The 23,321-nt window shown below is 38.2% G+C and overlaps 1 protein-coding gene across 1 annotated transcript; it reads right to left on the bottom strand.

Moving 5' to 3' along the window:
• Positions 1-13,330: 13,330 nt before the first annotated feature.
• Positions 13,331-22,659, bottom strand: dhrs3b (dehydrogenase/reductase (SDR family) member 3b). Its single transcript, XM_055050447.1, has 6 exons — positions 21,951-22,659; positions 17,984-18,127; positions 17,740-17,859; positions 17,086-17,324; positions 16,852-16,977; positions 13,331-16,726 (listed from the first exon to the last, which is right to left on the bottom strand). The coding sequence occupies exons 1-6, from the start codon at positions 22,143-22,145 to the stop codon at positions 16,642-16,644; spliced, it is 909 nt and encodes a 302-aa protein (XP_054906422.1). The 5' UTR covers positions 22,146-22,659; the 3' UTR covers positions 13,331-16,641.
• Positions 22,660-23,321: the final 662 nt, after the last annotated feature.

Genomic DNA, 23,321 nt, shown 5'->3' with positions numbered 1-23,321 from the left:
AATTCGGGAGGAGGAATTTAACTTTCATCCTGGCTGTGGACCAGATCTTTGCTTTTACTGCATTGCTTAGGGAATAATAGGAGTTTGCTTTTCTGGTTTAAAGGTATTTGTTGATCTGGAGAATGGCTATCTCCTTGTTCCACAATGAATTTTGTGGGGAGTGCTGCAGGTCTATGGGGTAGCAGGGCTTGTTGGGTTTGTTCCCAGTGCATTTTGGACTGTGTCAGGTCTTTTCCTTGTCAAGAATCTGACAAGTATGACTGGTGTTTACAGACATAATCTCAATGTGCAGAAATGGAGAGGAGAGTAAGTGGTTTAGAAACCTCAGGGTTTGGACTTTCTTTTTGTGGTGATGTAGTTTTTGCAGCTGACGATATGGAAGCAGTTACTGCAGGGATACATTATGAAACATATGTCGAACTGTGGCCATCTCACAAAGTACTGTATAATTCATCATCCAAAAATGAAAAGGATATTGCACAGCTGCAAACCAATGAATATATGGCTGTCCTGTTAAACTGACATTCCTGACAAGGAGAACATTAATCAGAAAAGCAGCCAAGAGTGCCATAGGAGCTCTGGACAAACTGAAGACATCCACAGCTAAAGTAAGAGAATCAGCTGAGAGACCAACTATTAATCATGCAGCCCATAGATATTACCCCTATAGACAAGTGCCAGAAAGAATGACATTTTAAAGAAAAAACATCATCAGACACAGAAGCCATTAGTTTGAAGTTGCTGCAAGCATCACATTGTATGCACCAATTTTGTGGTGAAACATGATGGTGGTATCAGTATAATTTGAGATGCTTTTCTCCGGTAAGGGTGTACAGAAAATGGATGAATGGATGGAGGGGTGTAGAAACAAGGAGGACTCCTGTTGGAGGTTGTAGCAGACCAAGCCACAGAAATCGCGAGCATTTAACTGGTAAATAGATTGAACTTAGTGCTTTTCCAATAATTTTGATCTCTCAAAGTGATTTTACATTAAAGTCACTTTCACACACACATTTATACACCGACCCACAGATTGGTAGGCAACTTGGGGGTTAAGTGCCTTGCCCAGGGACACATCAACATATGATAGAAAGAAGCTGAAATCAAACCGACAACCTTCCAATTCTAAGACAGCTATTTTACCCACAGAGCTACAGTTGCTTCACTGTATAGACCAATAAAGGCATCTGGCCAGAATATACATCCTCAGCTGGAAAAGAATGGTTTAGATGAAGCTGTTTTGTGCGTTTGAATGGCACATTGAATATTCAGAACAAAATACCTACGAGAATTTACTGTAACTATAAAGTTGAGGATATTTGCATACTTTCTACTTTCAAATTGACCAAATTTTACCTATTTTGTCAGGACTTTGTTGCAAAAAGTAAAAATGGGTGCTATGGTGCCCCTGGGGTAAAAACACAACCCACATATAGAGGCCTAACTTTTCAAAGCGGATGCCACAGGTTTGAGTCCCGGCCTGATAACCTTTGAGTCTCTCGTCACCTCCTGTCTAACCACTCTCAAATAAAGGCCACCAGAGCCAATAAAACATTTAAAGAAAGAGTAAAAACTTATGCATGCTGTATTGCAGTGAGATATGGTAATGCAAAGTATTGAATGTGGGTACTAAACATATGCCACACTTTTCAGATTAATTCCTGTAAAAAAATAAAAATGAATAAATTACATTTAAAACCTGTTATGGACTGGTAAACTATCCAGGATGTACCCTCAATTATCACTGGGGAGAGTCTCTTAACCCCCCCTATACACTCACACAACCCTTCAAGAATAATTGTGTATAGATAAATGTATAAATGTAAAATCACATAGACTTTCATTTCTACATCAAAATTAGATAAAACTTTATTTTGGTAAATTTAATAGGATCTCGATAAAATACATCCAAAGTTGTTGATGTGACTTGACAAAATGTGAAAAGGTTAGAGAGGTAAAAGTACTTTAAGCCCTTTATGGAGTTACTGTCATACTGGGGCCAAAGACATGAGTTAGTGCTTCCTGCAGCAAATGTTTATTTCTTCAAAACATATCAGAGAAAATTACAAAAACTCAAGTGAACATAATATACCAAATAAAGTCAGTATTATTTTGTAGAAAAGATACAGAATTTAATCCCACATCATGTTCAAATTAATGTTTTCTGTATGTCATTATATAAATGCTGATAGTTTGATGAACCATGTCAAATTATATTTATCAAGAAAAATCTGAAAAAAGAAAGAAACCAGGAAAAGACAGAATCCCTGACATATTTGAATAGTGGTCATAAAAAAGAACAGTCATATGAAGGGACAATAAACTTTAGAGGTCTTGCTTATCTTTGTGAGAGGAATAAAACTTGTTAACTAGATGACTTTTCAAAGGAGAAGGTTGATGGGGTGATGGTGCTAGTAGAAAAGAAAGGGAGAAGATAAGCAGGAAGTGGTGTAGAGGGGGCCGTGGGGAAGATAGAGACACTGATACTTCTCTGGAAAATGTATCGGCCTGGTTGGAAAAACATGCCTCAAAAAAAAAGAAGTGCAGGAAAATTTAGGGGTGAGGGGATCCGGAGCTGTGGCCTGTAGATGAACCCATTGGGGACTTTGCTTGATGGGGTCATCCCAAGTTCAGGTCTTTCCCTTGCTGACTCTGCGAGAGCGGAGGAGCTGTCCATGGCTAAAGGGGCCTGCTCTTGACGGCCTCCAGTCCCTGCTGCGAGCCCTGCAGGGGCCCTGTAATACAAACCCATTTCCAGCAGGAGTTCTGCAGGGTGTGTGAGTAACGGGGGCATGCCCTAGGTAAACAGAGGTCATTCTGAGGAGGGGAGGGTGAATAAAGCACCTTTCCCCCCAAAATAATTTCTAACAGTCAGATGAAGGCATGTTTTTGAAAGCTCTCATCCCATAGTGTCTCTGGACAGGCTTGTGTTATTGCCCTAATAAGACACTGACACAGTACTGCAATTTAAAAGCCAAACTACGTAGTCAAGTCAGATTAGAGAAAACAGCAATAGACTGCCGTTCTCTAAATACAACATATGAAGACATTATTTGCATGCCTTCTTGACTGGTTTTATCAACCCCTGACTAAACAAATAGAAAACTGCTTGATGTGCTGTCTGTGAAGATGAAGTGGAAACATGCAAAGGTCTAAAGAAAAAAAAAGACAAATGAAGGACAATCTATCAAATACCAAACAGCAAGTCAGGGGTGGCCAACTAATCAGGCAGTTTGCATAGGCAGCACAGCATGGGCCCTTTGAGTGGATAAGTGGTTCCTCCCATAATGTCAAGAGTAAAGCTTGTACTAGGGGTTAGAGAAAGGTTGGCAGGCAGTTAATGACATGACTGGTGGGGTGACCAACAGCGAGAGATTTGAAGATCTTTTGACACGGCACAAGAGAGAGTATGATAAACATGAAATGTCCTTTAGTGTTACTAAGTGCTTGTTTCCATCAGGTGCTCTGATATATGAACATGTCTTATCACACACTAATATAGCATCTGAAAGATTAAAAAAATATACATCAAAAAAAGTTAAGACCAAAGATAGAAGTAAAACAGCATTTAAAGCAACCTTTTTACACTGATGTTAAACAAAACAGTCATATTTAGAGTGGTGCACCAACTTTTCCTCACTTTGCACTAATTTGAAAGAATATTGACAAAAAAAGCTAAGAATGCTAATCATTCATTTCAGATGTACTCTACAATGAATAGGCATTTTTTTAGCACTTCAGTATGTTACACCATTTGTGGTCTTGTATTGCAGAAGATGCATATAACTGCACACACAACAGAAACACAATATCACAATCATCAATAAACAAAAAGAATAAAAAATAATTATTTTTTATTCAGGAGCTAAAAACAGTCACAGAGGACAAGTCCAGGAACACTTAAAAATATTTCCAAACCAAAATGGAAAAAACAAGACAAGTACTCACCTGGGCTATTTACTCAGGAACAAGGGATTATGTGAGCAGCTGCAGGAGAAAAACAAAAAAAAAATGTGGTGAGACAGAGACAAGAAACAGGATACTGGAGATCCTGTAAGTGGGAGTTTAAATGGAAACAAGGCGAATAACTATAAAAACTATCGATTAAAATCTGTAATTATTTCAGTAATGTTTGAGTAAATTAAACAGTGATACAAAAAAAGATTTTGAGACCACTGGTGATATTTGATGATGTTGTCAGATGAAATATGTAAGAGATAACTGACATGTTTTAGGTTTCCTAGAGTAAACATAAGAAGAAACTGAGACAGAAATGTCAAAGAAGCATTTATCATGTGTCTTTATTTGGAGCTCAAATAGAGACCATGTTTATTAGCACTCATTCACCTGCCAGTACACAACGTCAGTGTCAAATAAAAGCTCAGTCTAACGTATTCTGGTGAAGTACATCTGCAGATTATCTTGCAAAAGTAATCGTGCTCCTTAAACCTGATCAAATTATGGAATATTACAACCACCAGAGGTAAACCCTCATATAATCATGCAAAAAGGTGGAAGGAATATATTGATGGAAGGCAGAATTTTGACTTTAGTTCATAAGTAACAACCTGAATACAGGGGCAGACATTCAAGATAAGGTCAGCCAATTAAATTGACAGACTGTGAGAGCCGAGCATTAATCAGCCAAGCATCCAGGAGCTCCATTGTAAATCTGGCTGCACAGATCTACAGCTAAGGTGGATGAATCTGTTCAGTCATATATCACAAATCTAAAGTGTGGCAGGAAAAATAATGTTAAAAAGAATCAATTAGTAGCAAGCACACTAGTTGCTATCTGCGTCAAGAAAAGTTTAAGAGTCTTTAGTCAAGTGAGAATAAAATTAAACTTTTTGGACTTCATATAAAACACTGTATAAAACGCTGTGTGTTACTCAGTCAACGCACCACTCTGAACACACCATTCCCACGATAAAATGTCGTTGTAGTGGCATCATGCTGAAGGAATTTCGTTCCTCTCACAGGAGAGGGATTCTAGTTAGAGTTTATGGGAAGACGTTTTGAGCTAAGCATGTGAAATTCCTGGAAGAAAACTTGTTTGAGGCGGCAAAAAACTTGAAACTGAGGTGGACATTCAACTTCCAGGACACAAACACTAAACATGCAGTTAAGTTTACAACAGAATCATTTAAATCAGGAATTATCAACCTTGAGCCCACTGTGCTTTTAGGTCAGTGGTCTCAAACTATATTCCACAAGGACCAGAGTCATACAACTTCTCGATGTCCTTGTCCTACACACTTGAATAAAATGGTGAAATTGCCTCAGTAGCATGCATTCAAGTCCTACAGACCTCTGCGAACGAGCTCACGTTGGAGCTGTTAGTGCTGAAGCAGACTAAAGTCTCAGGACTTTAATAAACTTTCCCCACAATTACAATTTAGATATTTGTATATAGAATTTTAAGAAAAATAATAATAATTTAATACATTTTGCAGTAAGGCTCTACCATAACAAAGTATTATAAAATGTGAATACTATGAACACATTCTGGATACCTTCACTTTTAATAGGCTGCAGTTAAATTAGATGTGCCATCACTACCAGTTCTGAACTCTGACACGTCTATAATGCGGAATGAAGATTGTTATAAAATTTTGACGTAAGAACTATAAATTCAGTTCGATTTTTTTTTTTTTTTTTTTTGCAACCATGACCTGTTTCAAGTAAGTTCTTGTCACTGAAAACTTTTTATTTCTCTTTCTTTTTAAAAGGTTCATGTAAAGATTGATAATGCTGTCTTGGAAACTATGCTATCTGTGTCAAGAAAAGTTTATCCACAATAGAAACTTGCTCCCTAAGCTGATAAAGATGTTAAAGTGCTTGAGTATCTAAAGAGATTTTGTCTACTTTGGCAGGTCTGCTGAGGATGTCTCTCCAAGATGCCAGCAGACAGTTTCTGTCTTGTTGACAACAGCGTAATAGAAACAGACATAGAGAGAACCGAAAGTAGGAGAGGTTGTGTGGAAAAAAACACATGGTGAAGGAAAAGATTAAAAAAAGTTAAGAGAAGAGGGAGGGCAGAACAGAGAGGTGAAGCAGGGTGCAGGGGAAGCAGATAGGGGATGAGGGAAAAACGGGAGGGAGAATGGGTGGTAGTGGAAGGAGGGAGTTGCAGTGCGTGAGTAGAAGACCTCCCTGTGAACTGTGCAGTCGCGAGCCGGGTCATTGGGGCGAGGTTGTCAGAGCGTGCCTGAAACAGTACACCCAGGGGTTCAGCCAGAGTTCACACACTCAGTGTGCAAGATCCATGTCCCTCAGTCAGCGCTCGCCTGCCATACACCAACATACACAGAAACATTAAAAACCTGCATTATGAAACTTGTTCACAGACTGAGATTAGAATAAAAAGCAACAAACACATGCCCTTGTAAGACAAAAAATTGAAATACAATTCTCAATCTCAAAAATATTGACTTCTATAAATATTGAGGGCTTCACACTTTCTGTTCATACACTGTGCAAACAACAGGACATCTTCTAACTATCATTCAAAGAGAAGCAAATAGCTGAGTTTGTAACTGTTCATGTCCAAAGCCAGCAAAAGCAAAATCAGCAACAGTTAGGTTGTAGAATACTGAAAAAGATTTTTTCTTTAACTCCAGTTAGTGTGGTTTAAATAGAAGAGGCCATGAAGCCAGATTCTCTTCTGTGTTACTGAGCTCTTTGTGGGAAAGCTGTCTACTTTACTCCCATTGAAGACTGGTTGGCCCATTGTCAAACCAAGAGCTTGACCTGGTGTTGAACCCAATTGTCAAACTTGCAGTGTAGTGTGGGACCTTGGTGGGGGAGGAAAGGGACCAGAGTGTGGTTTAGTTGACTGAGGCAAGTGTTTGTAGTCTCTGAAAGAGTTCTGCATATTGATTTCTTTCCTTCAAGTGATGCACTTAAAAGCTGTGGAAAACAAACTTTTTGATCAAAGTCTGTTTTTCATTCACCAATCGAGATGGAGTCTTAAAATGCAAACTCTCAGATTTCCTTAAAGCCTCGCCAGAAATATGGCGAGGCTTTGGCGAGACCCAATCTGTCTTCCACTTCTAACACCGGGGATAACAGTGTCTTGTGTCACATGACGTTTTGACAGACAGCCCCAGCTGTGGCAGTCAGGCGCCAGAGTACCACGCCTTCTCAAAGCAAGGCAGACAAGACCCAAACCCAGAACAATTCAGTCTTTGTGGATCTACTGGAAACTATTGACTGCATCCAAATGACCGTAAGCTGTAGATACAAGCCAGATGTGGAGAATTCCTCGGCCCAGTTCAATCTCAGTCCAGTCTGGCTCATCCAAGCCCAGCAGCAGAGCGGTGGCTGAAAAAGGGGAGAGTAGCTCTGATCATCCTGTTATACAAAACCTGGTCTAATCAAACAAGAGACGTATGTTTCTTCTTGTTCTTTCTCCTTTTATGGTTCAAGAAAAATAATGGAAAGAGCTGCAAAATTGCTGCTTCAGGCTTTGAAAGAATTGAAAACAGGTTGCTATGCAGCTATTCTTATTTGATAAAATACTTCAGAATATACCTAATCCAAGCATGTCTCATGGGGGCAGTTTTTAAATTGTTGCACATTAGTCATTTTACAAATCTTCCTTTTAACCAAATTAACCCCACATGCTCCTATCCAAATTAATGATACTTCATGGAATAATTCAAAGAAATATTTAATCAATTCCAATTGTGTGACTGTCTATGTGAGTTAAATAGCATGTTATGCAAAACATAACTCATGTAATAGTTCAAGCAAGACACAGTACATATGTCCATTTTTTTAAAACTAGCTGTTGTGTAGAATGGTTCTCCAAAAGGCTGCTATATTATCATTTAAGGTCATCAATGGTCTAAACCAGACACGCTCACTGGGATCTGGTGGAAGACTTATTTGTTCAATTGCAGGCTAATTACAGCAGGCTGCACAACTGCCCCCCACATTCCCAGCTAACCTTTCACCCCTGAGGTGTTGAGAAGGCAATTACTCTTCTTGGCTTCTGTGTGACAGGCACAAATACATTCTGCTTGTTTCCTACCTTTCCACTTCTCATTTTTCTTACTTTGTCTTGGAGTCTCTTGGGCTTTCAAAGCACTTAGAAAATGTATAAGTGCATCGTAAACTCAAAAACCAATCCTTTGTTTAGGTGCAAAGTCGTATATTGGAAAAGATTTTGTTTTGTGTCTTTGGGATTTTCATTTCTTTTTGACTTTAGGCTTTTAGTGAATGTTTTTGTTTTTAAATATATAAATATGTACAGTAGAATGCCTTTCTTTACATACACTTTACAAAACGATTTTACTGTTTTTGTTGCCTGGCACCTGATGTAAATCAGTCTTTTACCCTGTTTTTGGATAATTTGATTACCTTATTTTGCCAAAAGCCTGAATTATATGAAAGATGGCTTTTTTACATATTTTTTTATTACTTTCCAGAAAAATGCAATTACCATTACAATGCCTTTATTCAGTTTTGAAAAGCCAGCATGAGAATGTCACTTTTTTTAAAAATAAATTTCTGATAAGTGAAGTTGCAAGAAGAGGGAGGGCAGAACAGAGTTAAATGGAATAACATGGAATGACAAACTGCTTGCTTGTGCAACATCTCAGAAAAATCTAAAGAAATATGCAAAGATATTAGGAAGAGTACTATTGACCTTCAGAGGTCTGTTTTTTTTCTTCGGTACGATTTCCAGACACTTAAACTTGACACAGCCATCTGTTCAAACATCAGGTGCATTTCACAATCATATGACATCATAACCAATTAAAATTTTGCGGATATATTGAAGCAACAATCAAAGGAAGTTAAAAAATGGTCTCAAATAGATCTTCCAAATGGCAGTGTCCATGATACACAACTTAGTTACAAAATGAAAAAGAATATGGAAAAGAATTTCAATGTTTTGGCATGATGAAGCCATGATTTGAATCCTGTAGAGTACTTAAGGGGTAAGAGGAGAAGGCCTGTGTTAGCAAAACAGTTCACAACAGTACACCAGCTCTGTCAGGAGGAATGGCGCAAAACACAAAGCAAAACTATTGCAAGAAACTTTTAAGATATTCAGAGAAAGTTGAGGACAAAGGCTTGTGGGGGATGGGATGTTAAAGGTTTGCAGTAGGAGAGTACCAATATTATCTCTTAATAATTAAAAGTTGGGTTACAATTTAAATATATTTTCTTTTCTTTTTTTTCTTTTTGCTAAGACATGCAAACATCAAGCTGATCCACCTCTTTGAAACCAGTGCTTTCCAGCTCCCTTGTCTTGTTTCACAAGCCACATCCTTTTTTCCAAACCTATGGTTACAGCCCTCCAGAGGGATGCTTTCATCCTGACGCACACTGTGTGTTTGGTCTGTTTCCATTTAGCTAAGTTCAGGTGTAGTTCACAGAGACCGCAAGCGCTGATCACATGACTTGTATGCAGGCTAAGGATTGTCTTTGTGTAATATTGCTATGTGAGGGATTGAGAGGTTCTTCGCTCAGCAGGTAAAAAAAAAAAAAGTTCCTCAACATTTATATTTAAGCAATGAGAATATTATTCATATCTAAATTAAACCAGTCAGACTTACTTGGAGTCTTTAACCCTCATGATAATATCATGGGTATTGACAATACCAGAGCTGTAGGAAAATGGTTATCTAAGCTTTTCAGACCTGCTCTGATGTTCAGTTTAGAGATAAGAGACTGGTGCCCTCTATCTGACCCACATCTGATTCACCTTGAGTAAAGCGGCCTGCTGGTAAAACATCAGACCAAAAGTTCACACATGTGAATGTTGTGTAATCTGTGAAGAAGGTGGACTGTAATAAATAAGTCTGGTTGAAGTGGTGCATCTGGGAACAACATTTTTCAGAAGAGCTCTCCTGACATAATGCCTGGTGGGCTTTATAAATATCTTGAGCCCGTCCGTGCAAAGTGAACTGTGTTTCACCCTCCCACACCCTTCCCCTTTGAGTGTTTGCCTTCTGCTCGCAGTGAAAAGGAGGCCTTACTTTGCTTTGTTTGTCCCTCAGCTCTTACCTCCCACTTTCTCCCTGTTAACTGTCAGTGTTCAAAAGCAGAACACTGGAAACCACATGTGAAACAGAGACTTGTGGTTTCACAGTAGAGAGTCATGTCCCCCAGGCATATATATTTATGCTCTACAGGCACCCAGGAAAACAAGCAATTAAAATGGGCCTTCTCTGCGTTTTTCTTTCACTCTGCTTTTGAGATTTTTTGGTATATCAAATAAAAACTATAGAACTTTCACTTTTAAAATGGCAAATTGTATTATAAAAATACGTTGTAACTGGTTGGATCCTCCTGTTGGGGATTTTTTCTTGCTTCTTTCCTGTGCTATTGCACAAGAGCACTGAATACTGTATCTGTGATTATTTTTATTTTGTTCTATCGGTGTGGTTTAAATTTCCAACAAATTCACAGCATTAAGCAGGTGTTCATTGTGATAATTTATCGACTGGTATATATAATAGGTATTTTAAGCCCAAGATTTAATGTATCTTGTAATGTGAAAAGAGAAACTGCTATTATTTTCAGTGAACTATTTCGTTAAAAGAACAAGGTTTCATGAATGTCCCACATTTGTGGAGACCACAAATGTAATTTTATGTTATTGACATTTTAAGTTATAGACAAACAAATAACATATATTTTTTGGCATTCAGCCCTTGTTAATCTAATGTCTCTAAATACAATACAGTTAAACCAATTCCCTTTAAAAGTCATTATATTAACTAAGAGAATCCATATTGAATCTCAGCATAATCTCACTTATTCTGTGAGGCCTCACAGGTTTGTTGTCAGTGAACAAATTAACACTGATGAACACCCCAAATAGATAACAGAAAAGGTTGTGGAGATGTTCAAGGCAGGGTTCTGTAATGTTCCAAGCTTTCGATATCTCACAGAGCACTGCTTATATAGAAACATATAGAAATTCATGGCTTGGAATTTTGCTTCAGATTTATATCTAACTTTAAAATGCTCCATTCTTTAAAAAAAAATTACCTGAGCTGACATTTCTTGAGGTAATTTGAAATTCTTGCAGTTTTCACCTGGGACAATATTCTTTATTAGTCTTTTTTTGTTTATTTGCTATAAGCGGCTATATTTAAGAGTGAAAACAGCTACTGTGCACAGAGATCTTCCAACAATACATCAAAAGCTCAAAAAGACCATCTAAACAAACTACTTCACACAACTAATCATTCATTCCTGGGTTGCAGCCTATTTTGTGTATTCATATGGAGTCCCTGAATGTGTTTTGGAGGACTGACACCCTCCGAGTTTACTGCTCCCTTTAACCTTTAACACTACTGTGTATAATAACTCTTACAGTTTGACAGGTCAACTGAGGCGTCACGCCTGGCTCCTTGCTGTGGGTTAGGGCTGAGGCTTTTTATCATAGTACCTACTCAGTGATGGATGAACCCCAACAGCAAACTGGAGAGAGGACCAAGGCATTGTTCAGAGAAAGCGGAATAGGTCTTGTAACAAATATTACTTCACTGAACTCTGCTACCTCCTTGTTGCCCCTTGCTACATTCTCATTTAGGTATCCACTTAAGGTTGTGTTCACAAAGCGCACAGACCTTATGGGTTTTATTGCTGGTAATAGTCTGCTGCTCACATATCTGATAGCTCTTGTCTTGAGTGTGTTAGAGCAAAGCGGAAGCATTTTTCTCAGGAATGTTACTGCATATGTGACACATATTGTGTAGAATTTAAAATGAATGGACATTTCCTATGTTTTAGCAATAGAAAAAAAAAAGAAAAATTGTAGTGAAGTAGATGTATTACATATAGCAAAACCAAAGCTTCAAAGTCACAGAGAAATGTCTCTAAAGAAAACCAATGTCACTGAATCTGCAAGGGTTTGTGATGCGAATAATGACAGAATCTGGGACTAGCTGAGGTTTCACATGTGTTCAGCATCACTGCAGAGCAACTCAAATGGTCTAGAGATCTGGGATTCTAAAATACATTTCATGGATCGTTGAAGACTGACTCTCCAAGTCCCAGCATTGGGATTTTACATGCTTGGCCTATGGAGTTTAATAGTAAATGTTCACTGTGAAAAAAATATTACTTATAGACATTGAGGGCTAAGTTATTTCAGATCAGTAGTGAACATGAAGTTAACTTTACAGCTTTACAATCCTGCCACTCAAAGAAAAAACAAATGTTTCCAAAATCTTATAGGTCAAGAGTATGTCACTCATCCATCAATCTACAATTCACTTAATCCTTCTCAGGGAAGTGGAGCACAGGGGGTTGGTTGTGTGTCTCTGTTATCGTAGGGTGAGAGGCAGCATGTATCCTATACAGGTCACCTAGAGTACAATTCCACAATGAAAATTAACAGACACCTGGGAATGTAGTCACAGCTGGGACAGCTAGAGTCACATATGTCTTCTCTTGTGATCCATCCTAAACCCATTGCTTCCACCTGCACTTGGTCAGTAACCCTTGAGCTGACAGCGCTCAAAAGGGAAAAGACTTTCCAAACCCCACTTTGATTTATTCTGTTTTTTGGCTAACCCTGCACTGAACCTGTCCCGGGAGATTTCCAGCCATTTTAGCCCTCCTTTTCCAGCATACGTGCACAACATGCCTCCTCGACCTAGTTCCATCCCAACATGCTGCTTCTCCCACTGCTTTCGCAACAGCCCATGGAGAGAATGAGAAACAGGCCCCCAGAAGGAGGCTCGGATTCATTCTCAGCAGTGCCTTCTTTCCCCTGTTCCCGTTCCATCTAAGCTTGTGTGGGTCACTTACTGATCACTATGAGCGGCCCTATCGTGAGCACACAGGAGGGCATCTATGGTTCACCAGGATTCAAATGATTGTTTATGAGCCTTGTCTGGCAGCCAAAGGCCAAGCACTCTCCTAGTGTTTAAAACCACTCTGACTTGAGTTCAGACATGGGTTGTCTCTCCTTGTGATTGAAGCTGTGGCCACCATTCCCCTTCATTTCTCTTGCACTAGAAGTTGAAGAATTGTTTTGAAGAGTGAGCTCTGTCTGTGTTTATTTTAGAGAACCACAAAAAAAAGAAAGAAAAAAAAAGCTGCTTCTGTGTCAGAATACATGAATCTGCATTTGTTATACCACATATGTGTGTATCAACTATTTTATTTACAGACTATTTGCTTCATGGTTAACCATAGAGTAGGCATGTTTGATGCATTAGCCCTAAGCTGGTCAATTTTCCCTGAATGGCAATATCTTAGCATTTTAATTCCATCTATTTCTGACATAATTTAGGTACTTTTTGGATTATATATTTTTTCACATTTTATTATATTACAACCACAAGCTTACATATGTTTTTGTTCAGACTATCTAAAAACAGACTAAGAAAATTGCATGCAAAACTTTGAAGGTGAAGGAAAGTGACGTCATTCCATATTTTTTTATAAATACAAATCTAATGCAATGCATTACTTGCAGACGTCACCTAGTTAGTCGACAGATAAATCTTTGTGATTCAATCTCAGTACAAATACTGCTGTTGCAGGTTAGTTGCAAATGTTAATGAACAAACAACAACATGAAGACCAGAGGAACACACAAAAAAGGACATGAATAAAGTTAAGGATGAGTTTAAAGCAAAATTAGGTTTCAAATAAATATCTCAAGCTTTAATCATGTAAACAAAGCAGTCTTTAATCTAGCATCCAAAAATACATAAGCTACAAACCAGCCAAGTAATGCTAACCACTTGAACTGCAAGTGGTTTGCATCCATAGCTCATGTAAAGGAACCTACTGACAGGACGTTGAAAAGCCAGAAGAAGTTCCATCTTCAGTTTGCCACAAACCACAAGTCATTTAGCAGACAAATGACATCAGCATAAAACATCTTGCCCTAAATGTAAGACCCTGTGTGGGATAAAGTACAAACACCATGAAACATAGTGGCAGTGACATGCTGTGAAGATCCTTCCTTTCAGTGGCACAGAGTAGCTAATCAGAAATGATATGAAGAAGGAGGGAGAAAAGCTCATGAAAATCCTAAAAGAAATTCTGTCAAAGGTGGCAGAGCATTTCATTCAAACCGGATGACTTTAATCATGTTTCCAGAGTGACAATGGAATGGTTAGACTGAAGCAAATATTATAATTTCCTAGTCAAAGTCCAGATATACATTTCATTGGTAATATGAAGGAAGACACACTAAATGTCACAATTGCTCTGCATCTAATTTGACTAAGCTTGAGTTGTTTTTCAAAGAAGAATGGAAAAAGTGTCACTCTACACCTGGGCAAAGCAAGTATAAACATATCTGAAAAGACTTACAGCTGTAAATAGAATGTAAAACCTATTGATCCAAGGAAGCGTAATAGTTTGCCCAACATTTCAAAATAGTGCATAATTTCTACAGAATTATGCACTATTTGTGTTGGCTCATCATATAATTCACATAAAATGTACTGTAATTTCTGGTTGCAATGCAACAAAATGTGAAAAGTCTGTAAATATGTTTGGCAACTAACTCCATTATAAAAAACTTATGCCAACAGTTCTCAGAAATACAAAGCACATATGTAATGCACATAATATTTAGCATGTCTATTGTCAGATGGTGTTTAGTTTTTGATAGTTTGTGTTTTTTTAAAGAATAAGTTATGAAGATAGCAGAAAAAGACTTTCAGTTTTAAAAAACCTGAGCTCAACAAAACTGATTTAAAAAGGTGCAGCTTACTCTTAATACAGCTTGTTTCCTCTGTGATAAACCTTGGTAAAGAATATCTTATAATCATCTCATCAAATATTAACAAAGTCAGATTTACTTTGTTTTAGTTCTGATGTACATGAAAATGGAAAGCATAAAATGTAATGGCACTCATTAATTTAAATGGCTTTCTCTTTTGTTTGGGTGTTGGTGTAACTAAAGAAAGAGAACTTAACTCCATTTTACATCTACTATGAAAATACATTCATTGTGAACAAATCAAAAACAAATTGTAATAGCTGTTTTTATGATGCCATGCTTACAATTTAGTTTGCCGTCAATGCCAAAATGAGTGACATGAAATGTGGAGAGAGCATAAAATAAATCAAACTTATTATCTCTGGGCCTTCCCCCAAACCTGTCTGCCAGGACACAGTGAAGTGCTTGAGATAGTATTTTGCCCTCAATGCAAATTAATAAAGAAAGTAGGAAGATACAGTGGGCTTCTCACACTATCTTGCTAAGATTTAGATAAAGTAATCAATATCACTTTCAGTAGGCAGATTATTTCCCTCTGGAAAAGGCCAGGTTAGCACAGATCCCACCCCCACAATGCTACAGTGAGCTAATTAGCTTCTCAGTTATGGGAGAAACATGAGACCAGTATTGATATTCACTTATAACCTTGGGCATGGAAGTTAATCAGCACGTTTACTAAAATGTCAAAGTATTCATCTAACATGCTGGAGTCAACTTGTTTACTGGCTCCGTATTTCACAGCCTCCTTAGGTAGAATCAATGGTCATTTATTCAACAGTGGATTAAGGCACTTGTGAGTCAATGCAATGTTTAATTCCAAGAACCTTGCAGATTTAAAGAACATGCAGGATCTGCTTAACTTCAAGACTAAAGAGTGCTGATTGATCTACTAAACTCAACTCCTAATTTTATTCTTCAGTTTGAAACAAAAACACGTTGGTTAAAAAAGTAATTGTGAATTTAGTCAAATCTCATTTATTGTGTTATCTTTTTTCCACGTGTTTTGTATTACAGTATTTGAATGTGCTCAGATTGAAATGCAAAGGAGAACTCACATTGTTCCATTCTTCTATTATACATGCCTCTGGGGATTTGTTTGATCTGCAAACACAAATGTGCCATATTTCCAGACATCTTAACATCGTCAGGGTACGAGTCAAACTGGTTAAATCGAATTTGATATATTATCATCTTCCCCTTAAATAAATACAATTTCTTTTGTTGGATAATAAAAGCCTCATGATAACTGCTGGGTGCAATAACTTCAGCGGTCTCTCTGCCTGTCCATATTAATTGAATTTTGTGCAAAACCATTTTACCCACATGCGGAGGGCCAAACTGATCTGATTTGGGTTCATTATTTTTCATTGAGAATTACATTACCTTGCATACCTACAATGTTTTCTGAAAGCTGAGACCAAACAAGAGCACGCCTCATGCGCCTCCCAAGAGAATGTTTTATGTTTTCGACATATGTGACACTGCCTTGTGCTCAGAATAAATTCAACTGCTATCACACTTTGAGAGTCACATCCCAGTCATATAATACTGTGTGGATACTTGGTGTTTTGCCATTTTCATTTTAAACATAAAAGACATTTTGTTTCTAAAACTCAATTTTATTACTTTGTTTTTCTTAAGACACATTAAAAATTATTTAAAAATTGTAAAAATAGTAAATGTATCACAAAAACCTTCCCAGAATAACAGCTTGTACAGAATTATGCATGAATTCTGCCTTATACATGTGGGAGATGTTTCATGTAGTTTACCGCTCACTTCTACGTGCAGAAGCAGCAACTTTTTATGTTCCTTAAGTGTTCATCTTCGATTTCAAAAGAAATCCTCCATCTTTGATTGCTTTAAGGTCCATATTCCCTTTATTTCAACAAAACGTCTCTCGAGATCTGTGCAATCCAGATTTATGTCCTTCCTTTGAATGTGTTCATGCAGGTATAACTCCCAGAGAACCTATGGATTTCCTCAAGGGCAACTTGCGGCATGAAGCTGGAGAGTTTGGAGAAGCAAGGGACAAAGTGTTCAATAAAAGGCATAACTTCAGGTGAAAATGTTTTTTAAAAGCCCAGATCAAATGAAAAGAACAGAAAATATGAAAAGAGAATTCATTTTACCTTTTAAGTATAACAAGGGCATGCATTGTCCAGGGCAAGTAAAGGAAGACCTTGTCAGTTCTGACAGCATCAACAGTCTTCTGGGCAACTACTTCAGGCTTAAGTGGTGGAAAGAGCTGAGGAAACCTAGAAAATAATACATTTAAGATTTGGAGATAAATGGAGCAATCTTATTAAATGAATAACTGTTTATTATCTGGTTATATAGATTCAGAGCTTAGAGTGTCTACCAACCTGACTCTCATACCCCGAAACATCTCTGTATTGGTGTGGAAAGGAAGGACAGTGGTGCAGCCAACACCGGGACAGTCCAATAGGCCAAGTGTCAAACTCTCCATGAAGGCCAGTGATGAGGCTTTAGAGGTGCAATAGTCTATGGCCCCAGGGATTGGGGACTGGGACAGGATGGAGTTAATGCACACGACGTGGCCGTGTTGTAGTTCCAGCATTCGAGGGAGAAAAGCTTTTGTTGTCTAAAGCATTAACATAAAAAGAGAGAAAGAAGGAAAGAAGATAAGTGCAGGGAGGGGAATGAAGAACAGAACCAACATGAGAAACTGTCTGCAGTGTCATTACATATTAATATTTCCCATTACATTTAGCATCATAATTCTATTTATGTCTCCTTATGAAAAGGTTCTTTGATCTTAATACAGAAAAAAAATGCCAAGAGTTTCAAAACCCATCCAATGTCTCAGAGACGGAGAGGCAATTTGGAAATTCTCCACTTAACCTGCCATAACAGCAGTCATGACTGACATGTTCTGGGTGCCTTCTGCATACACTTTCATACTATGATCAAAACATAAAAGCAAGGATAATCCACCAGAAGGAATTCCCCTAATTCTGCAGGCAAACAGTCTCTGCTTTGACTTGTGAAATGCTTACCCAGAACTGTCCCAAGGTGTTGATATGTTGAGTTTTTAGAAGAGCATCGTCATCGCTGTCCATCAGACTTTTACCATGCACTACAGCTGCATTGTTCACTAATATTGTAACATCTCCAACCTTGAAGAAGCACAAGATACCCTGGACATTAAAATTGAAATGAAATGCTGGAAAGTAAGAAGACGTTTTAAAGGTAGACAGAATTGCCTCTGCTTGTAGCTTTACACCACATAGAACAGTTTACCTTTTCTCTCACCACCTTGGCTTGTTTGTACACTTCGTCTCGATTGGCCACATCACATACAAAGTAACAGCACTCTGATCCAGAGAGGGAAATTTCTTCAACTGTCTCTTTTAAACACTTCTCTGTTCTGCCCCAAAGGATCACCTGATAAGCAGCAAGATTTTTAAAGGTTAGAGACAAACAAAGAAAGGTTCTGCAAAGAAACTGAGTACAACACAAACTAAATGCACTCTTATGTGTACTGTATATTATGTGAGAGGGAAAAAAAGGGGATTTACTTATTCTTTATTTGTTATAGTCAGTCTTTGACTGAACATGACATCTTTTATGCAACTTTTGGCAATAAGACATGTTGCTCTTTTCATTGATAGAACAAAGAGCCCATTTTTACTCAAACAAATAGTCTTCATACACGATTAAAGGCTTTGAGGTTGTTGTGAATGAACTGTCTCTTCATCCACCCGTACACTAAATGAACGCTGGTCATTTGAGCAGGGAACCTGGGGCTGGATGGGGATGGGAAGGAGGGGGACCCAGTGATTGGGCAATTAGATCTGTCAGTCTTTGGGGTCAGGGAAAGGTAATGAAATCACTGGGTCAGCCATCCTCATCTCTCAAATACAAATTCTCAAAGAGATTACACAGCTTGTTGGGCAGATGAGCCTTGTCATTGCTGGTAAGGGAGTCCAAAGACAATGTGTGTGTGTGAAGAGCTGAGGATGTCAGTGCAGGCTTTGGCTGGTTGCCCATGACTGTGAGGATAGCACTAGGCAAAAATATCCACAGTAAAGTGATCTTGCATATTTAAGTCAGGAAGTGTGTAGTCAGAGAACATTGGGCTTCTTGGCCCAATGTTCAACCTGGAATATCATATTATTTTCCCAGTGTTTATTTGTAAACACCCATTTAGTCAGTTGGTATGCGGGAATCTACAGTGACTTTGAAATATGATTCAAAAATATGTCATTACAGAAGTTATATCTGATAATTTGGCAGAAACTGGATTTTTCTTTTTTTCAGTATCTGTGCTCTAAATATATGACTGCACAATCTGGAGGTCTGCTATTTGTAGAGGCAAATCAGTGACTCCATACAATCAACTAAGGTGTCTTAGTTAATATTTTGCCAACAGGCATTATAATCTGAAATTGACTGCTTTGTATTAAAATAACTATGATTGAACATGAAAATATGTAATTAAGTTTTAATAATCCCATATGATTGAAATAACTGATCATATAGTTCTGCATATAGATGGGATGTAATTGCCTTGTAAAGTACCTTGAGATGGATTTGTTGTGAATTAGTGCTGAATAAATAAACGCAATTGGAACGGAACCACATATGGTATTGTCAGAAACAATGGAAGATCTTCAGATCCAGTCTTTTCACTTCATGATTCTCCTTGGTAGAGTTCTACCAAAGAGAATGGTAATCTACCATTTATTTATGGTAGATTATCATAAATAAATATTTAAACAATATAGTTTAGAGGCACCACTGATTACAGTCTTCAATTTGCTCTTCAATTCCTTATCAGAACTGTTGGCAATCAGGAGTTTGCCTCCTTCTGAAAACAACTCTCGTTTGATTGGGGTTTTGTTTGTTTGCTTCATTTGCAAGGCCATTTAAGTATGCACTGAAAGAAGACAGGTCTTGATAAATAATGTAAAGTTCTTAATAGGATTTGAGGCAGACAAATAAAGTTGACATTTCTCATTAAATTTTGGCATTTAAAACCGTGTTCTTCTGTTAAAACATTATTTAATTTATCAGTTTATCACCCGTCAAAGGACACAGGACAATCAGAGCAAGCATACATTGGCCAAATTGATATCCGGAGAGAAAACTGTTTTTAATTGTTCTTGGAAAGGCAGTGTTCTTTGGTGATAAACCGCTGATTGCTCCAACAAGGCATGCCTAACAAGACATAATGTCAACACACGAATCAAGTAAAAGCTCTCTAATCAACAAATTAATGTGGTAGAGCTTGAAAGAAATTCTTGACAGATAGAGCATGTCACTCGATACAGACTGAGGCACAACTCTGTGTACTGAGTTGCTTCAGCTGAATTACAGTGATACTTTATCTCCCAACTCTCAATGTATGGGTGGGTATGAACCCTCCTTTTCACACCCATTGTATGAGCCAGCAGAAAGGCGGCACACAGAGGGGGCAGCAGGAGTTCAGGAGGCAGTCGCCTGCCGCTGTCTAATTACTGCAGAGACAGCAAGGTCAGTTGCAGGGCAATACCCAGCTGGGAGTGGTGTGCTTCCCGCCTCAAGCACAACACAAGCACAAACACACAGACCTGTTGTCTGTGTATTGCTTTGACTCACCTTCCACGTGAAGGTTTACGTGTTGTTGACAACTACTTTTCTTTCTAAAGTTGGTTTCAAAAAGGATATTTGAAGAAATGTACTTTTTAAATGTGTCTATACTTTGACTTTCTTGAAACTTTTTCTACAGACATTCTTTGGAAACACGAGTTTCCCTTTGCATTACATGTGACATTTGTCAACTTGTTCACAGTGAATCTACCACTCTTCATTTTGGTAAATTTTTTTAAGTTATAGTTATCTTAGTCTACATCAAACAAAGGTCTGAGCAAAAACAAAGCAGGGATTTCTGACTTCGAGGCACAATGGGGCTGAAACCTATGGTGAGTGCAAAGTTCACATAGGTCAGCCATATCCATAATTGCCCACCTATTTCCTTCTAGCATCTCTTTATCCATAGAACAATTGTTACAGACATTACCAAAGGTGTTGTTTTCAAAGCCCTCACACCTTGATAACAATCAGCAATGAGGTGCTGAAAAGCATAGAGACATCCTTTGTTGTGCAGCTGCAAAGAAATGCTTTTAAATCAACTGGTTTCTTCTTGCTAATTCCCTTAGGATGTGGCAACAAAAGATGCAGGAAAATAGTTAATGTTTCAATGAACTTTCAGCAATGTTTTCAAGCTGGTAAAATTGTGTTTCAAAAGATAATTTGAGCTGCAATGCCTGTGTCACACATGTACAGATGATTACAGTCATCAACTTTCTATTGGTCTGCTCAGTGTTGGTTGAAATTGTAACATTTTTAATCAATGTGTAATGAAGGCGACCATGTGAGGTGATCAAAAAGAGCTTCTCCATAAACACAACTCTATTAAAGGTAATTTTCAAGCACTTGACTGTGCAATGTTAATCTTCATGATTAGCAGACAAACCACTGATGGATTGTTATCCTTAGCATAAAGCAGTCAGCAAAGCATTTCAGATCCAAGCAGAAGCTCTTGGTTAAGATTGGCAGAGGATAGGAGTTTTTGGTTGAGGGTAAAAATGGGCTTCATCACTATTGAAAAACATGAATTTATAATAAACATGACCTTGGCAGAGTTGACCTCTAACAGGTCACTAAAATGAGTAGAATCTATACACATATATACATATATATATATGTTTGTGTGTGTGTGTAAAATAAAATATAAGTTTCAGGGATAGGAAATTACTGTAATTTGAAATTGGACTGTTCTGAAGCATCTCTCATGGTCTCCCAGTGTGCCAGACTTGTACTAAGTATTAACTCAAAAGAGACAAATTAGAAATGCTGACAAAACCATTTTGTAATCTGCAGGAACTGCTTCAATAATGCATTTTTCTCTCTGTAAGCTTCATCTTAGTGTGCATTTGCTCTGTTTCAGACATCCCATGTCCTAATGCAATGCATGAAAACAACTCTATTGTGGCTTTCAAAACAGAATGAACTTCTATTGTGGACATGCTGGTAGATTTTCCAGCAGATGAAATTTCCCAAAATAATTTTTCAAAAAGTATAACAGGTCACTGATCTGTTATGGCTGTGAATAGCTCACGGAGTTATGCTGAACTTTTGCGCACAAACCATTCCCCAACTCCACCTTGCAAAAATTAAAAACATAGTGAGAAAATGTATGCATTATGCTGTCTAATCATTTTACCTTTTTGGCTCCTTGCTTGGCGAACTCCTTGGCCAGGTCACGTCCAATTCCTCGACCTCCACCAGTGATCAATACCACCTCCTTACTTAAGTCCTTCTTGCTGCTTGGCAACAGCGACAACAAACTTGCCCGGACTATGTGATAGAACATTTGGATCGGAAAGAAAAGCATAAGAAATGCGCTTTTCAGCTCCATCTCGGAAAGTGGCCAGAGACAGCAGACAAGTAATGCGCTGACGAGCTCTAATGTCCTCCAAACAGTGCGCCGCGGGAGATATCAGCAAATATATGTATGCATATATTTTTTTTATCTACAGCCTCAGAAGGTTTTTCATGAGCAAATCGGACGCGGGGTGTTAAATAATGAAACCCAGAAGTGCGTTTGTTTTGAGCGCTTTGACATCCTCGAAGGGCATCAGGCTCTTGAAAAGTCTGAGTAATCACTCATCTTTGCTTGTCAGCCACCGAGTGAGACGCAGAAGCGTGAAAGACAAATCCAAGCGACGCAGTGTGTTGTTGTGCGCTACTGAAACCGCCGCGGTCTTTGGTGTTGTGTTGCTGTCCTGTCCTGCTTTATATATTACCCCCTCTTCCTAGACTTTGAGCTATTTTCACTTGTGGAAAGTCCTGGTGAACCTAGAGGGGCGGATTGTAAGGGTATTAATCCTGATTGACATGTTAAGTGTGGATGAATATTTTGCTCCAGTGCCCGTCTGCTCTGACTGGTTGGGTACTTGCATCTTCTCCACCCCCTTTATATGTCTACAGCAGCGCTGGTTCTCATTCTGTGGTCCCGCTCCCCCCTCCAGCGGTAACCCCCTGTGCGTCCCAGGTGGGTGCTCAGTCTGCTTTGGGAAAATTTAACTTCGTAATCCCGTTGACCTGAATTTAACCTCATTGCATAAGTAACAGAATAACAGAAGTGTTGCAATCGCTCAACAGCAGTAAGACAATACAAAAAATACTTAGGATTTGCTGGATAAAAAAGTTTGAGGGAGTTTTACACAATGCCCGAAACGTAGCTGGGCAATTACACCATAAATCAACTAACTGCCCCAAATTAATTACAGTTAATGACTAAGCAATTAAATAGTGAATCAGTGACGTGCAAACAAACAGCCATGAGAAAGCAGTGAGGGTTTTTTACAGCTCTCTTATGTTGATGTTTATCTGTAAAGTGGAAGAAAAATACTTGTTTAAAAATAAATAAATAAAACCCCATTTCCCCATCTTGTTTTTGATTTGAAAGCCTTTGACAAATTGCTGTGCCACAAACTCCCTTCAGATGTCTACTAATGAGTGAATAAAATCCACTAGTGTGATACTCGATCTCATACATATGTTCTGTGATGGTCAGAAAAAAATAGACAGA

The sequence above is a fragment of the Poeciliopsis prolifica genome, unplaced genomic scaffold (genome assembly GCF_027474105.1).
Source record: "Poeciliopsis prolifica strain line A6 unplaced genomic scaffold, Auburn_PproV2 SCAFFOLD030, whole genome shotgun sequence".
Taxonomy (NCBI): domain Eukaryota; kingdom Metazoa; phylum Chordata; class Actinopteri; order Cyprinodontiformes; family Poeciliidae; genus Poeciliopsis; species Poeciliopsis prolifica.
The sequence above is the reverse complement of the archived record's forward strand: the minus strand, read 5'-3'. Positions and strand labels throughout refer to the sequence as shown.